The sequence below is a fragment of the Podarcis melisellensis genome (genome assembly GCF_964234715.1).
Source record: "Podarcis melisellensis genome assembly, chromosome: 2".
NCBI lineage: Eukaryota > Metazoa > Chordata > Lepidosauria > Squamata > Lacertidae > Podarcis > Podarcis melisellensis.
In genome coordinates, this window is record NC_138529.1 from 72,354,251 (window position 1) to 72,372,108 (window position 17,858).

Sequence of the window (17,858 nt, forward strand, 5' to 3'; positions counted from 1 at the left end):
TGCTTCAGCATCATTTCCAAGCTTTTCTCTGAAACCAGAGAGACTAGGAACTTGGTTGTTCTCACATGAGTTTTCAATACAAACCAGTTGAAGTATAATAATATCACACACCGTGCATGTGATTTGCTGCAAAAGGGTTGAAATGTGAGAAATACAATACTGTGCGAAAACAATACCCTTTTTCATGCGAGTGTAATTTGTCACTGGATCCAAGGAATGCTTGGCAGATTTCAGAACACACATCAGAATGTTTGAAAGGGAAGGCAGAAATGGTGGCTCTGCAATATTTAAGTTGAAATACGGGAACAGCATGGGCAGAGGGAGGACTGAAAAGGTTGGTGGCTTGTCTAGTATCTTCTGCTTGTAAATTAGAAGGCTATTGTATCATACGTATGAGTGAATTCATGAAAAATTACCATACACATCATACATCACTGTTGGTGAATGTTTACATAATTATAGAGTTCTGTAAAACTGCCATTCAACATGTTACATGAACTTTAAATGCTAAAGGTTTTCTCATTATGCTTCTATCTCCTCAAAGTGATGGAAGTATTATATAATTGAGATTTTTCTCCCTTTCTAGTTTGTTTTTCCCCCTGGCAAGTTTTTTTTGTACCTTTCACAGCTAAACTACAGGTGGAAATTCAACAAATGCAAACCTGCACTGCTTCCATTGTCAATGAACCTGGCATTCCAATCACAAATTGGAGTCTGATAGTCAATGCAAAGGAAGAGAATCATTTCAGCGACGGGGAAATGTATTTTTGTGCTTTGATTGAATGAGTCGTGTACACTTTTAATGCCTATTAATGTGTTCATTCATGTGTTGCATAAGAAAAGAAGCTGGTAAAATGCGGTCTTGACTACAGTGGCGTAGCGTGGGGGGACAGGGGGGGCCGTCCGCACCGGGCGCAACATCTGGGGGTTAGGGTTAGGGGGCACAAATCCACGGGTTAGGGGGCACAAATTACTTGCCTTGCCCCGGGTGCTGACAGCCCACGCTACGCCACTGCTTGACTATGCTACCACTCAGTGGATTTGTAACTGGCTGACTGACCGAACCCAAAGGGTGCTCATCAATGGTTCCTCTTCATCCTGGAGAAGAGTGACTAGTGGGGTGCCACAGGGTTCTGTCTTGGGCCCGGTCTTATTCAACATCTTTATCAACGACTTGGATGATGGACTCAAGGGCATCCTGATCAAATTTGCAGATGACACCAAACTGGGAGGGGTGGCTAACACCCCAGAGGACAGGATCACACTTCAAAACGACCTTGACAGATTAGAGAACTGGGCCAAAACAAACAAGATGAATTTTAACAGGGAGAAATGTAAAGTATTGCACTTGGGCAAAAAAAATGAGAGGCACAAATACAAGATGGGTGACACCTGGCTTGAGAGCAGTACATGTGAAAAGGATCTAGGAGTCTTGGTTGACCACAAACTTGACATGAGCCAACCCAATTCTCGGCTGCATCAATAGGAGTATAGCATCTAGATCAAGGGAAGTAATAGTGCCACTGTATTCTGCTCTGGTCAGACCTCACCTGGAGTACTGTGTCCAGTTCTGGGCACCACAGTTCAAGAAGGACACTGACAAACTGGAACGTGTCCTGAGGAGGGCAACCAAAATGGTCAAAGGCCTGGAAATGATGCCTTATGAGGAACAGCTAAGGGAGCTGGGCATGTTTAGCCTGGAGAAGAGGAGGTTAAGGGGTGATATGATAGCCATGTTCAAATATATAAAAGGATGTCACATAGAGGAGGGAGAAAGGTTATTTTCTGCTGCTCCAGAGAAGCGGACACGGAGCAATGGATCCAAACTACAAGAAAGAAGATTCCACCTAAACATTAGGAAGAACCTCCTGACAGTAAGAGCTGTTCGACAGTGGAATTTGCTGCCAAGGAGTGTGGTGGAGTCTCCTTCTTTGGAGGTCTTTAAGCAGAGGCTTGACAACCATATGTCAGGAGTGCTCTGAGGGTGTTTCCTGCTTGGCAGGGGGTTGGACTCAATGGCCCTTGTGGTCTCTTCCAACTCTATGATTCTATGAAAAGCTGGTTTGTTTGTTTGTTTTTGATAACCAGGCCAAGGGATCAGACTTCAGAGATAGCATTGTAAGTTTGGGAGGGGTTAGAAAGGAGGGAGCCTGAATGAGTGCAAATGTTTCTTATTTTCAACAGGCCATGTTGTGAAATACATCCTTTATTAGGGAAACTACAGGTAGATGGGGACGCGGGTGGCACTGTGGGTTAAACCACAGAGCCACAGAGCCTAGGACTTGCCGAATCCCCGCGACGGGGTGAGCTCCCGTTGCTCGGTCCCTGCTCCTGCCAACCTAGCAATTTGAAAGCATGTCAAAGTGCAAGTAGATAAATAGGCAAACGGCGTTTCTGTGCGCTGCTCTGGTTCGCCAGAAACGGCTTAGTCATGCTGGCCACATGACCCAAAAGGGCTGCGCCGGCTCCCTTGGCCAATAAAGCGAGATGAGCGCCACAACCCCAGAGTCAGTCTTGACTGGACCTAATGGTCAGGGGTCCCTTTACCTTTTACCTTTACAGGTAGATGACTTGAGACCAGAGTGAAGGTTTGGAGATGATTCATTCCTATTGACACCCACCCCTTGCCAGGGAGACCGGGCAACCTGACTGTGGATGGAGAACAGATTGCAGTTTGAGTGAACGGAAAAGACATCCAGAATTGAGCTTTGGGGTTTGCACACAACAGCATTTGGGAGGGAGGGTCTGGTTCTCTTTCTCCTTCCTGAGATCTGATATGGAAGCAGCAAATTTTAGAGTAGGTTTGCTGGAGATTATCTTGATGGCTAGATAATGTATGATGTTTTTTTGGGGGGTGGGGGCAGATTAGTTTACACAAAGGCTAAAGAACACTGTACATTTAAAGCATATTACTTCCCACCTAAGAATCCTGGGAATGCTTAAGATTATACAACCTTCTAAAATTAGTGTATAATCTTATTCTATAATTATACAATAATAATTTAACAATGTGTGGGCAAGTGATTTTGAGTGCTCCAATATCTTCTTTCTGGGTGACTTAGGCTGTTTTTTCTTGATGTCCCATTGCAAGTTAACAGAGCTTGCACACCATTTTCCAGAAACTGAAGCATCTTATAATTCCAGGGTTCCTAAATGCTGAACTTTGGAGCACACAGAACTGCCCCTCCTTGGTGTTCTTCCTGCACACCGTCTTCAGAATGACCTTAGGAGTCAATCCTCAGTGGCCAATTCACCTCCTTTCACTCTGATTAGCTTCTCAATTGCTAAAAAGCTAAAAAGCACCCCTTTCTTGCTCATTGGGTTGTTTGCTGATGCTGGATGCAGGTATCCTGCTGCAGAAATAATAGCAGATCTTGAACCCCACCATCACTACCGGACCTCAGGTTGTAAGTCGCTTTTACTTTTTGCAAAAAGTACTAACGAATAAGTGCAATTATTAATAAGTCACATTTGACAGTGTCTTTGCACCCAAGGCAGATTTGGGCTGTGGGGGGGCACTCACTTGGAGGTTCGGATGCATGATTTGGCACAGCCCAAAGCTAGTGTGGGGTACACACACACACACACACACACACGAGTTCCTAATTTGCCATCGCGATCGGCGATCATCGTGTATTCATGAGCCACCATGCATATGAATATGCATAAGGAAAGCAGGGGATCTCCCTCCCTCCGCAGCTGGCCAGGCCCCGACCACGCCTTCTGCGTCGCTCCTGCCCGAGACGCCGCGTAATCCCTCCTCCGGCCGCTAGGTGTAGCCTTCCGCCTGGAGGAGAAGGGCAAGGCGAGCAGGCCGGCGGCTTCTTCTTCTGCTAGGCCCCGTGGAAGCGGGGCGGGGAGGCTTCGCCGTGGCGCCATTCGCTCCGAGCCAGCCGGGTCGAAGTGTGTCGCAGGGGGCGGGGGAGGAGGCAGGACGCAGCTGCCGCGGAGGCTGCTAAGTGAAGGTACAGTCACGGGCCGGCCGGGCTGTCCTCTGGGCGGGGGAGCGCAGCGCTTGCCGGGCTCGCTGCCTGCAAAGCCCGTGGCTGGCAGAGGAGAAGCCTCCGCCGCCGCCGCGCGCAGGGGCGGGAGATGCGCGGCGCCGTTGGCTGGGGGGGCCCCCTCCCTGTAGGGGTTGGGGAGCTCGGACGTGGGGGAGACCAGCCGGCCAGACCCGCCAGGTGGGGGTAGGGAGAGAGATGTGGGGGTCAGAGTTGGCTAAGAGACTGTCCCGCCTCCTCTCTGCAAGGTTTTGCATCGAAGGAGGCGAGAAGCCGAGCTCGGTTGTTGCTCAGCGCCGCGCAAACCCTTCTTTGTTTACTTCAGGAATTTTTATTCCTTTTCGTTTTAACTCTGCAGCCTTAAACGGCAAAAAGCACACTCCTCCATGGCAAAGAACGCCCTCCCTTCTTCCCCAATTCTGCTATACTGTATTTAGCTTATTGGGATTTTGACCAGGCCCCCAAGACCATTGAAAATGTATACCTATTTGTTATCTCTGAGGGAGTTTTCCAAAAGAGGGATGGAGCAGGTGACATTTTGGGGCTCCCCGGTTTTGCTTCCTTCTTCCTTTTTAAATCTATGACCACCTGTGGCTGCAAGTACATGGGAGACTAGTTTGCTGAGTAGAACATGTGGGGTTTCTGGGATGTGGATGTTGTCATGTATATAATACTGTAATATGATTGCCATAACAACTGACAACTCAGTTTGCATCTCTCTGTGTTCAGCAAAGTGTCCAGTGAGGGTTTCCTCATCGGAGGTGCCTGCTTCATGCTCCTTTTTGTGTCACTGAAGGAACTGGAGGAGGGGAAAAAGGGAAGGTGTGTATGTAAGTGGGAGGTTAAAAAAAAAAGGCTTGTAAACAAGGGTGTGTCTTGCTATACTTACCCAGGCAGGAGCAGTGGGAAGCTGCGTGCTTGTCCCGGCAGGAATGGTCTCTACTTCTTCTTGAGGTTCTTAATGTTTCCTCTTTGCTGAGGGGGAATTGGTGAATGGCTGGGGCTCAGAGGCACCCAAGAGATAGTAGCGCTATGCTCCTGAAAGATGGTGGAAGAATCCGTCGGGTGCACCTCTCTTCGTCTGTGGCAAATTCGATACAAGAGCTGTTGGAGCAGATAATATCTGAGCGGGATGCTTTAGGCCAAGCCCTGGCTTCTCTCTCGGCTGGACTGGCCAGACTGGAGAAGCACCTGGAAGAGACGGACCGTCGGGTAGAAGCTCTGGAAACAAAAGTGGTGTCCACGCAAAGCTGTGTTGTCAAACACTCCACTCTGATGAGGGAACTGGCGGTAGGGCGCCTGGTGGCCGACCGCAGGCTGGAGAGCCTAGAGAACAGAGTGCGAGCTCGGAACTTAAGGGTCACTGGTGTCCCAGCAGCTGTTGGAGATGTCAACCTCATTCCGTACCTAGAAAATCTGATGCCAGCTGCCTTGGATTTAAATGGGAAGGAGGTTCCCATCTGCATTGAAAGTGCATACCGTCTCCCAGCAAAGCATGCCCACGAGGGTAGTGGCAGTACAGTGCTAATAACTCTCTCAGATGTACGCCATCGGGAGAGGATACTGAACGCACCGTGGGCTTCCCAGACAACAAAGTTCAACGGACACAAGGTATCCTTCTTTCCTGACCTCAGCCCTGCCACGTACGCCAGGCGGAAGCATTTCGTTGCACTCAAGCAACAGTTCCTGAAGGCAGGAGCTCGGGCTTATGTCTTGAGCCCTGCAAAGTTAAAGGTGGTGCACCAGGGGAAAACCTACATCTTCAAGGACAGCAAATCTGCAGCCCAGCTGCTGGATAAAATCCAACAAGGTAGCTGGTGAAAGGTTATGGTGAATAAGGATAAGTCTTGAAGGATAAATTGAAATCTGAGCCAGGAAGCTATGGCCCTTCTTTCTTATGATTGTGAATTTCACACTAGTGTACAGCTTTGTTTTGGCTATCTCTGTCCCTTCTTTATTTTGAGTAAAAAGTAGTTAGTAACTGATACAAAGGAATGAAAACTAGCTAAGATTTACTATCACCGCAAGCCTTGTGAGGTATGCAATATCTTGGGATAGCTTCTGTGAAAGTTGTTTATTTCTGTGAAGAAAGGTTGCAGCATTTGGGACTCTTCAGTTTAGAGAAAAGGCGAGTAAGAGGTGGCTTTATAGAAGTATGCATAGCATGGAAAAACCGGATAGAGAAAAGTTTTCCTCCCTTTTTCGTAACACTAGAACCTGTGGAGATCCAGTGAAGCTGGATGTTGAAAGATTCAGGTCAGATAAAAGAAAGCACTTCTTCATGCAGTGCATAGTTAAACTACAGAAGTGGTGATGGGTACCAACTTGGATGGCTTTTGAAAGAGGATTAGACAAATTCATGGAGAAGTCTAGCAGTGGCTACTTTCTATGGTGACTGTGCTGTGCCTCCACACTTTGAGGCCGTACTTCTTCTGAATACCAGTTGCTGAAAATCAGCAGCACGTTTTGAAACATCTTTGGAATCTGGGGTCCCTTCCCTCTTTTGCCTCCCTCTTATCAAGGTGTGTCACAAAGTGTTACTGCAATTTTCGTCATCCCTGGCTGTTGGTCATTCTGGTTGGCTCATGGTAACAGGAATCCCCCCCTCCCTGCCCACTGTTGAGTGAGCTGCACAGGACCTCTTGACCAGGGCTGGGGAACTGAGGGCCCACCAAATGTTAGATTCCTGCCCCTATTTCATTGCCCATGGGTAATAGCATGTAATGATATGATTAAAATGCTGTTTTACCAGAGAATATTGATATGACAGTTCACTCACTGACAGCTGGAATATTAGCTGTAACTACTAAATAGAACAAATATCAGTCTGCCTTGCCTGGAGAAAAGGCTCCTAAGAGTGTAGGATATAGTTTATGGTTGAATTAGCTATTATTGTTAGAATTAAGGAAAGGGAGATTTAAGTTGCAATGCGTTTATTGAAAAAATGAGCCTTTTCAATGTCTACTGGAATGCTAAGAGTTTAGGATGATGTGCAGCCTTAGGCACTATTAGGAATAGCATAAGGATAACTTTGTTTCCTATGGGAACATGTTTCCTATGGGAATAACAGCCTAGTGATAAACAAGCCAACGAATGAGAGTCCGTTTAGAGATACCAGCTATTCCATTTGGCTGCAAAGTTTGTATTATTTGTTACATTAGGTATATTGCATTATGCTTGTTGAACATGTGTGTTGTGAGTCGGCAAAATAAATTTTGAAAAAAACGGGGGATTTGGAAAAGGTATTGGGAAGAGGCTATGGAGGGACACCTAGCAGGCTCCCTCTGGAAGAGTATGAGAATGGTGGGTTGCAAATGGGGAGAGAGAAAAGAGGATTCAGTTGTCACCTTTTCACTTAACGGATCTCCTGTGCATTCATAACTGTGTGAGTCGATGCTGAATTTCTGCATTCGTTAGCATAGAAATCCAGTAAACTGGGGAGTGAAACGCATTTCTGAATTTTTGCCAGTTGTGTGGCTGATAAAAACACGATAGGCCAGCCTTCTAGACGGACCTTGACCACTGTGCTGGGGAAGAGGCATGGTGTAATATACATTCTTTTTATTAATGGCAGGTTGTCAGTGCCAGTTGCAGGTTTTGGAGAGCTCTCAGTCAAGTTATCATTAGTCCCCTGCCTCTTAGTACAGGCCCAACCTTCTCATTGTTTCAAGATGCTCCTGTACTTCTTTTCATTGTTACTGTGTGCTCATCTGCCATGGTGTGAGCAAGCAGGCAGTGGTTTACCCTGCCCTCTGTAGGTGAGGAGCACGAGTGCAGAGCTCTTGGTTGGGGCCCATTAAAAGTGTGGCCCTTGTGGCCCATGCCAGCCCACCTTTTTTCTTTGCCTGGTGTAAAATCAGAGGGGCAGCCCTTCTGAGTGCCAGGGCAAACAGTGAGGGAATGCCATTGTGCTCATGCCCATGTTGTGGGCTTACCAGTGGCATCTAGTTGGCCACTGCGGCAAATGGGACCCAGCAGAGCTCTTCCTGGAGGATGTACTAAAAATGTGTAGAAGCATGCTGAAGCATTAGTAGAACTTAATTGTTCCTAAGCTGCTTGGGCAATTGCAACTTTTGGGTTCAGCCTACCCAGCTCCAGCAGGTATCGTAAAGACTTGGAGAATATCACTGATGCAGGGACAAACTTGAAGTAGCTAATGTTGAGCAAGAGGAGTTGGGGCATCTTGGGTTCTCTGAACCTCTCAACAAAAGGTCTAGGTTTCTGTGGTACAAAATCAGAAGTGGTTTTGGGGATATACGGTTCCTACACTGAACCCAGATCAAAGCACCACTACCCAGTGGGATCATTTTATTATTTATTTGGAGTATGCATGCTGTTGCAGAGAAGGCCACATGCCCAAAGAGAGGCTACTCTGGACACAGCCTCCTTAATTTTTCCTGAACCTTTCCCCATTGTGATCCTGCAATTTGAGTTGCTGTATAGAGTTCACCTGTTTCCTTGCCCGTGTTCAAATTCTCTGATCCTAGTGGTTCTCTTCCTTTCTTTCTGTCTCAAACTCTTTCAGAAAAGATGACTATGACTTTGATCCGCAACAGGCTGGGGCTGCTGGTCTTAGGAGTCCTTGTCACCTTCGTCCTCTACCTGTTGCTGCCGGCAATCCAGCATGAGAGATTCACATCCTCGGTAGACATCCCCAAGCCACGGGCTATGGAGGAAGAAATGAATAAGGGTCAAGGCACGGGCAACATCACCATCTTGACAGGGACTGTCCTGCAAAGTCCCTCTGTTTTCTTTAGAGAAGCTGTACAGGTACAGAAAGATGGGCCACCCTTCACTGAAAGGTAAGGTGTCGTCCCCCACCCCCGCCAAACTCTTGACTGTAATAAGATAAAATGGCCCTTGTCACCTTAAATAATAAACAATTTCCATGGCAGCCTGTCCATACTGACAGTTTGCAACTGCATCAGCTTAGGTTATGATTCTAGTAGTGTGTCCTCATGCAATAATCAGACTACTAGAGACAGAACAAATTTTGACAAATTGTTCTTCCTTTGATCCAGCAGTGCATTCTGTGCCTCTGCAGATATGCAAGTGCTTGTTGACTAAACCAAGATGGCTGTTGTCCAAAGCATCTTTGAATTAAAACTATCCTGGTAGCTGCATTTCTGCTGCTAAAAATGATCCTTCAGCACTTGGGAGAATAAATACATTTTGGCTTTTCAGTTACTTTTCCACTCAGAGGTGCCAAAAGATGACTGTTACAATGGTGAATTATCCAGATCTAGACTTTACCTCTGGATCAGCTGTTTCACAGATCTTTTTGTTTCTTTCCAGCAAAGTGCAGAAATGTTCGACATAGCAATAGCCTGCTGAGTCTTGCTGATGCTGAAGTTTTCCTCCTATGTTTGTTGTTCTAACCTATTGGACTTTTCAGGTGGTAGCTTTATTGTGAAAGTCCTACTATGTTATTGCAGAGGATCCAAACACCTTTTTCCTCAGCTAGCACATTTGTTGTAAAGAATCTCATTTTCCTAGCTGTCAAGCACAATATTTCAGCACTAAAGAGACAGACAGACAGACAGACAGACAGATAGATACTGTATATACTCGAGCATAAGCCAACTTTTTCAGCACATTTTTTATGCTGAAAAAGCCCCTCATGGCTTATACTCGAGTGAGGCAGGTAGCAGTGGCAAAGGGATGAGCAGCCCGAAAAGAGCCCTTTCTCGCCGCTGGTCCCACTGCTGCCGCCCGCCTCTCGCAAGGGCAGGCACAGGAGCTGTGGTTGGGAGAGGCACTGTGCTGTACTGCGCCTCTCCCCACTGCAGCTCCTATGCCTGCTCTTGCGAGTGGCAGAGGCAGCAGCAGAGGGACAAGCAGCCCGAAAGGAACCCTTTCTTGCCGCTGGCCCCGCCGCCGCCGCCCTTGTCAGACCCAAAGCAACTAGATAATTTTATGTAAAGCTGCCGGTTCCCAAAGTTTTGTAAACTATTACCTCAGATGAGGAAATTCTTTCTCTTTCCAATATTTCACTAACAAATCCTTACTGTTAGTCATATAATGTAATAATTTCTCACTTTCTTTGACATGAGTTCTTATTGGTGAGCGCTGGTGACATCAGTGGTGACGATCCTCAATCCTCATTCTCAATACCCACACCTATAAAATATTTTACTTTCATTTTTCTGTGTTGGAGAACCTGAGTACTGTTTACTATGCCACTGTATCTTAAATATGTGTATATCCTTTGCTGCAGTCCTGTGTTACTGTGTGAACATTTAATTCTAGGCTATGTGCAGCTCACAAGCGCTGGAGTGTGTATATACCCTCCCCTTCAGAAAATCTACTGCTTTCCCATCCCCATCCAGGCTATCATTACTTCTGGATTTGTTGCTTGTTTCTTCATATGCAAATAGACTATACACTGTGTTTTCTTTTCCAGGTTGGCAGTGATCTTCCTGCATGGTCAGTCCTTCAATTCCAAAAAATGGGAAGAATTGGGGACACTAGCTTTACTTTCTGAGAATGGATATCGTGCAATAGCCATTGATTTGCCTGGTGAGAATAAGCTGCAGACTTACCCATTTTGGAGCTTTATGTGCTCTTGCAGTTCATCAGGGAGAAATAACATAAAAATGTGTCTATCTAATTTCATCACTGGCAATTTAGTTGACAGTGAGCAAAGGTATAAGAAAAAGCACCACTTACTGTGTTCACTTAACTACTCCCACATAACTGGGGCAGGGGTTAAGGTTTGGCGTGTAAGGGTGTTAGGGGAGAGGTAGTACAGTGGTACCTCGGGTTACAAACGCTTCGGATTACAAACTCTGCTAACCTGGAAGTAGTACCTCAGGTTGCAAACTTTGCCCCAGGATGAGAATGGAAATTGCGCGCCGCCAACGAGAGGCCTCATTAGCAAAAGCACACCTCAGGTTAAGAATGGTTTTGGGTTAAGAACGGACCTCCAGAATGAATTAAGTTTGTAACCCGAGGTACCACTGTACCTCATGGGGGGGGGGACGTGTCGTGCTTCTCCTGGGGTAGTTTGTCTATCTTTGGTCCCCACCCCCTACTCAGCTCTCAGCTGAGGCTCCTAGAAGCTGTCAGCATGCAATAGCAGCCACAGCCCAGGAGCAGCTTTGACTGGCCATCTAACCATGTGAGGGTAGCTGATGGGTCTCAAACCCTCACTGAGTTTAGGACTTTCCCTCCATACAAAGACAAGCTTTGGCGGATTGAGCAGATGAAACCAATAGTGGGTCCAACAGTCAGGAAGGCAGTTTCTGCTCATGTTGTAGAGGAAGTGAAGAGCAGACTGGGCTACTCAGTCTGGGAAGGTAGCCCTTCTTGGACAAGGAAAACTCTGGTCCTAAACCTTTTCTGTTTTGTGGGATATCTTCTGGAGAAGAAAAGGCTAAGGAGTAAATCCCTAATGGCGTCTTGTGCGCCTCATTCCAGCAACTCCTGCAGCCAGGCTGGTGCCAAATGTAGTGCTGTGCTGTCCTTTGGACCACATCAGTGAGGCCAAGAGGAGGGTCTTATTGTCTGGGCAGCCCAAGACCTCCACACACACTTCCCAGGCTTGCACCCTGGGGAGGTTACTTTGGTGCTGCTAACACAGCGGTTTGACTTCACCCTAGAGGGCAGATGGATGCCCCTAAGCAGATGGATGCCAACAGCAACTGGTAAAGCAGTGGTGGCCAAACGTGGCCCTCTAGCTGTTTTTGGACTACTACTCCCATCATCCCTAGCTAACAGGACCAGTGGCCAGGGATGATGGAAATTGTAGTCCCAAAACAGCTGGCGGGCCAAGTTTGGCCACCACTGTGGTAAAGGGATCCTTAACTCCTTCCCAACATGAATGCCACAGAAATAAAGGACCTGCCAAAATCCCTGTCCATCAATCACATTGGGGGGAAAGTGACTGAAGTACTGTACAAAGTCAGGCAGTTTTCTTGAGTTCCCCAGCTGTTAGACTATAACTCACATCATTCCCAGACAGCTAGTCCAATGGCCATGAATAAGCCAGTTATACTGCTGGCTGGCAAATGGCCACCTAGATCTTCCATGAGGCCACCAGATTCCAATGATGCTTTCAGTGTTCTCTGATCTTAGGACCCTAGATGCTGTTGGACTACAGCTCCCATCATTTCAGGGTGCTGTGAAGTCTGTGACGAGTGAGACAAGGGGAAACTGCACTGCCCATCTTTCTTGGATATATTCTTCTTTCAGGCAACACTGTTCACTAGAGGGCAATGCTTGGTCCCTGCTCTGGGATTCTTTGTCATAGCTACTCATTGCCTTGGAGATATGACAGGACTAGCCTAGATAAGTTTGGCTTGCCTTAGAGCACAAGGTGGCTGCTAATTAGCAGTAAGCAGTGACCTATGAGTTGAAAGTGCTTTTTGCTTAGTGGTGTAAATTTTAGACAGATCGCTGCATCTTCTACAAAAGAAGCCAGAAGTAATTGCTAGTAAGTTCAGGTTGAAAATTAGTTGGTTTAGCAGCAAAGCCATGTAGTTATCTCTCCTTGAATGTTCAGCTTCCTTGAGTCTTTGTTTCATAGGAGCTAACTCAGCTCTGCATTTTGCAGCAAACCTCAGTGCTAGTGGAGTGATTTCTCCCTCCACCCCCACCCCACACACTTAATGCTGGTGTAGGTTCTTTAAATGACAATGATGCTTAGCATTCATAATCACTGCATTTTTGAGAGAAGGAATCAAATATGTTGGTAATTCCTACCATAGCACTGTAAGGTAATTCAATAATATTGCTCCCATAATACTGTGACTTGCAGGAGACCACCTTATAGATTACTTGGTTGATTTGAAATGGGAGGCGCTTGGCTCATGGCTCACCCTCTTAACCACTAAGTAACTAAAGAAACCACCACTGGCAAAGATCAATTAACTCTGTCTCTGCAACCTTCCTAAGACCCTGATTGTCCACAGGATTGGACAGAGGAAAACCGTGCTATCAAGGAAAGAACCTAGATCTGTATGCTTAACAAAGTGACGACAGTGGCCTGAGCTTGTGCAAGGCATAGTTTTCTTCACTTTGGGCAATGGGGATCGGTTGGTAAAGTCAGTAGCTGGAATCAGTCTCATGTTTTTCCACCAGTGCTTGTTGCTTGTTGCCTGTGTGTGTCCTGGCTGTCTAATTACCCCAGTTCCTTCTGTTTCTCAACAGGCTATGGGGAGTCCCCAAGCTCCAGCACTGTTGAGACAGCACAAGGCCGTGTTGCTTTCCTGCAGCAAGTCTTCAAGGAGTTGGGACTCCAGCAGCCTGTTTTGATAAGCTCTTCCATGAGTGGTCGCTATTCTATTCCGTTCCTTCTGGCTAGTGGGGAGCAGCTGAAGGGCTTTGTGCCTATTGCACCTGTAGGCACCAAGGACTTCACTACTCAGCAGTATCAGCAGGTCAAGGTAAGAGAGAGGGAGCTGTGTCGTGGTGTCCCTTCTAATGTTGTGGCCTGGAGCTCATTTGATAAAAGATATCATGGGGGCAAGTCTTAGCATACGATTCTAGCGGTGGAGCAGAAAAAGTGAATGTCAGCCTAGTCTTCGTTCACAAGTGCATCTCTCATGCTTTGAAGGGAACCTGTGTAAAACCAATAATGTGAACACACAGCAGGTACAGAATTTGGCATAACATCTGGCATCCCAGGGAAGTTGACCATTGTTTAGAAGGAAGCTTTAGGCCTGCTTGACTTTTTGTGGGGGGTGGGGCAGGATGGAATACATACTGGATTAAGGATAAGAAATTTGAAGGAAAATAACAGAGTTCAGTAACTTTGAGCAGCTTCCAGGCTTTTCTGCCTCCTTGGGTTTTAGTTAACCATTTTTACTTAGAGTAGACCCATTGAAATCAATGCTTATGACTAACATTATTTTTAAAGGTTCTACTCTGAGTAAAAGTTAGTTTAATACAGCCTCTTGTCTCTGTTCCTGGTTAGTCATCTTTCCCACCATTCCATTCTGTCTCTGCCTTTTGCTGCCTCAGTATTAACTCTTCTGTAGAGTAGTATCTCGGGTTAAGAACTTAATTCGTTCCGGAGGTCTGTTCTTAACCTGAAACTGTTCTTAACCTGAAGCACCACTTTAGCTAATGGTGCCTCCTGCTGCCACGCCGCCGGAGCACAATTTCTGTTCTCATCCTGAAGCAAAGTTCTTAATCCGAGGTACTATTTCTGGGTTTGCAGAGTCTGTAACCTGAAGCGTCTGTAACCTGAAGTGTATGTAACCCAAGGTACCACTGTATATGGAAATAGTTTCTCTAGGTATGGAAATGCATGCTCTTGTTTCATCCGCCTGATTCTGGGTGCAACGTTCTGCAGAAGGTGCACAGGACTCCACCCAGATTACAATGAGAACAGGATTCTTCTCTCAGTTGCACTGGCCTACCTACTCCTTACAGCAAGAGGCAGCCACTGTGGTTCCCATCATGTGTTGCAGACAACATTCCTGACCACTGGCCGTGCTGACTGGAGCTTATGGGAGATGTCGTCCACAGCATCTGGAGGGCACCTCATTTGCTACTCTTGTACATCTTTCTTCTGTGCCAACACGTTTTGTACATTTAGTCCCTTTAGTCAGTTACAAATAAAGCCTTTTACAAAACAAGTCGCTCCTCACATGATCGTGCAGTCATGTAAGTTTGTAATAATGTATTCCTTCGGGAGATACTTGGTTCCCAACATTCTCTTCTGCCTGAAGGTCTCTAGGTAGACTTTCTTCTTTGCATCTTGGCAACAGGCACACTTGTTGAATCAGATTTATTTGGTGTACATTGAAATGCATAATTAGGAAGGAGATGTGGAGCTTTGCAAAAGTGAAGTGATGGTGAGTGTTGCCAGCCATAGCAATCACCCTGGCTTCATAATCACAAAAGAAAGAAGCTGGTGGAAATAAGCCAATCATCAGCTTGGTAGGAAGTTTGAGATTGGGATTTACAATTGCAGGTGTACTATTCCCCCTCGATTCTCACCTGACGAGAATAATAATAATAATAATAATAATAATAATAATAATAATAATAATAATTTATTATTTATACCCCATCCATCTGACTGGGTTTCCATAAAGCAGCAGCTCATACAATATTCCAGTCATTTGGCCATTGTGTTAGTCCAGATGATGTGTACAGCATAGTATGTAGCTGACCATATGGGACAGTAGTGCATCAAACACTGGCTGTCCTATCTCAAGTAACTCATATGCACCTTTCCATATCTGAATATTGTATGAGCTGCTGCTTTATGGAAACCCAGATGGACGGGGTATAAATAATAAATAATAATAATAATTATTATTATTATTATTATTATTATTATTATTATTATTATTCTCCTCATCAGGTGAGAATCGAGGGGGAATAGTACATCTGCAATTGTAAATCCCAAGCTCAAACTTCCTACCAAGATGATGATTGGCCCCTATAACCTTTTCACTGTCAGCTAAAATGCATATTATAAGGGTGCATAGCTTTATAATAGTTTTCAATCTGATGCTCTTTAATGTTCTGATTTATGTGTGCTTTTGTATGTCATCTTGAGCACTTGCTTTGGCTGGAAAGGAAGCCCAGAGATGTTACAAATACATTTCCAGCAGAGCTTTCAAAGAAGCGCCCACAAGTGCCCTTACATAAAAGTATGGCATTTCTTCATCCGCAGTGCTCCAGGGATTGTACTTCCCATGCTCACTTCCACCAGGCCCTTTGGAACATTACTGACGTGTTAATGTTTTGATCTTTCTAGATTCCAACGTTGATTATCTATGGAGAGCGTGATACTGGCTTGGGCACTCAGTCTCTTCAGAGCCTTCAACAGATTCCCAACTCCAGAGTTGTCATGCTCCTTGGAGCTGGCCATGCCTGTTACCTTGATAAGCCTCAGGAGTTCCACAAAGCACTCCTGAACTTCCTTGGTGAGCTGAAGTGATTGTGGTACTCTGTATATCTGACCTGCCCATCTCTTCCTGGGAAAGAATTAAGACTGAACCTTTGCCATGTCGCTGGGGTGCTGTGTGTTTGAATCTGTTTCTCCATATTTAAAAGGGCTGTAGGACTTTCTGACTGTTGACAGGGAATTGCTTCTCCCTGCTTGCTCTTGAGGCTGCTTTTGTTACGACTGCTCCAGGCTTTACTGTCTGAATCCTGCAGAAATATTGGAACAAGGCTATATGGAGCAGAGTGACACCGTTTTCAAGCTATTTGTTGTGACTGTGCCTGGAGAACTTGATCTGCACATCGCTGTCAGCCTCTTGCCCTGTTTTTAAGAACTGATCCCTCTGGACAATGATGCAACTTCAGCACCAGTTTCTTCTTTCAGGAGCATAAGCAGCCCATGCTACATCGAGGCCGCACTTCTCCATCATCAGCTGACTACTTCAACTGGTGTGTACACTCCTGCTTTAAGGATTGAGTGTTTTCTACGTGTATGTTGTTTTACTGCTCTCCTCTTTCTTGGAAGGGATCTCCTCAAACTTGCCCATCGGTGGAAGGCAACTAAGTGGGCTGCCTTGCTGAATTGTGGCACCCCAATAAGATGAAGAGAGTGTGTGTCCTTGTTTGGAAGATCTGAACAGGAACAAACCACAGAAAACACTAATATATATGAAATTGGCAAGGAGGCCTTTGAGGGAGTTGGGGGAATTCTTTTTCTTTCTTTCTTTTCTTTGGAAAAAGCACTATGTTTAAATGTCTGTTCCATTTAACATTTGGTGATAATTGTGATGCCTTGGGAACCCAGCTGAAACAAGTTGGCTGGTTGTGGGTGATTTTTGTTTTGTTAGTGTTACATAGATGATCACCCAAGAAAGAGGAGGTGCGGGATAGAAGGGGAAACGATGCTACAAGGTTTTCAGGGAATGTAGCCCATATGTCAGGGTTGTGGCTGATTGCTTCTATTTGGTGTCATAAGCTGTTTAGGGATACTTTTTTTAGTGTTGCACAACTGCTAAGGGTCAATAAATAATTTGTACAGATCTTGTTGGGTGTATGTGTACACACACATGCTAGGTAGAGACTGGGTGGAGCAGGAGAGCCTTGCCTTGAAGTAGCATACAGTCATACCTTGGGTTGCGAACGTGATCTGTGCAGGAGGCACGTTCGCAACCCGCAGCGCTACATCTGCGCACGCGTGTGACGCAATTTGGCGCTTCTGCGCATGACATTTTGTGTTTCTGTGCATGCGCGAGCGCCAAAACCCAGAAGTAACCCGTTCTGGTACTTCTGGGTTCGGCGCAGTCCACAACCTGAAAACGTGCAACTTGGCAGCGTTTGCAACCTGCGGTATGACTGTACATGCTTATTTATTAGTTGTCATAGAAGATGGAAATTTCCCCTATACATTCCTGCGTGTTGGGGTCAGCTTACTCTCTGCTCATCCATGTGAGCAAATGTAGCTTGATCTATTCTTAGCTGATAACAGGATCCCTCCCCCTCCAACTCAGAGGATGCTCAACCTCTGAAGACTTTTCCAAATTAAGACTAAGAGGCCTCGCTGTTGCCAAAGACTTCAAAGCATCTACTACAATGGAGCCACTGCCTTTGGGTTTATGATGCCTCACAAATTAAAAGCCCGATAACAGCTCTTGGGCATATTTGTGATACTACTACAACACAACACCCCAACTTGCCTTTTTAAAGCAACATCCGACCTCAAGTATTGTACACTTGCACTAAACGTTAATAAATTCCCCTTAAAATATGTTCAGGTGATTACCATCCTAATTCCTTTGCACACCGAACTGTTCAGGTTGAATTTATTTTAACTGCTGAGATGAATGAAATAAAAGGTTCAAGTTTGAGATCAAAGCAATTTAGTTGCCTACTAAGACATCTGTGAGTAGAATATCCTCAGTGGGGTCTGAGAGTTTTGTGGATGGCGTGTCACGG

The 17,858-nt window shown here is 45.8% G+C and overlaps 1 protein-coding gene across 3 annotated transcripts; it reads left to right on the plus strand.

Annotated features, from left to right (window-relative positions):
• Positions 1 to 3,773: 3,773 nt before the first annotated feature.
• ABHD14A (abhydrolase domain containing 14A) lies at positions 3,774 to 16,946 on the plus strand. 3 transcript variants are annotated; one of them, XM_081900384.1, is made up of 5 exons: positions 3,774 to 3,965; positions 8,527 to 8,803; positions 10,405 to 10,520; positions 13,152 to 13,387; positions 15,718 to 16,946. In XM_081900384.1, the coding sequence occupies exons 2-5, from the start codon at positions 8,532 to 8,534 to the stop codon at positions 15,898 to 15,900; spliced, it is 807 nt and encodes a 268-aa protein (XP_081756510.1). In that variant the 5' UTR covers positions 3,774 to 3,965; positions 8,527 to 8,531; the 3' UTR covers positions 15,901 to 16,946. The 3 variants fall into 3 exon arrangements, with proteins under 3 accessions (XP_081756510.1, XP_081756509.1, XP_081756511.1); XM_081900383.1 differs by lacking the exon at positions 3,774 to 3,965 and adding an exon at positions 4,731 to 4,823; XM_081900385.1 differs by lacking the exon at positions 3,774 to 3,965 and adding an exon at positions 5,649 to 5,811.
• The last annotated feature ends 912 nt before the right edge of the window (positions 16,947 to 17,858 follow it).

What these genes read in the sequence shown, in the direction of transcription:
- ABHD14A (XM_081900384.1), top strand. Translation starts at nt 8,532, where the DNA reads ATGACTATGACTTTGATCCGCAACAGGCTGGGGCTGCTGGTCTTAGGA. An exon ending in GGGCCACCCTTCACTGAAAG is followed by an intron (nt 8,804 to 10,404) that starts GTAAGGTGTCGT and finishes TTTCTTTTCCAG; the next exon opens with GTTGGCAGTGATCTTCCTGC. An exon ending in AATAGCCATTGATTTGCCTG is followed by an intron (nt 10,521 to 13,151) that starts GTGAGAATAAGC and finishes GTTTCTCAACAG; the next exon opens with GCTATGGGGAGTCCCCAAGC.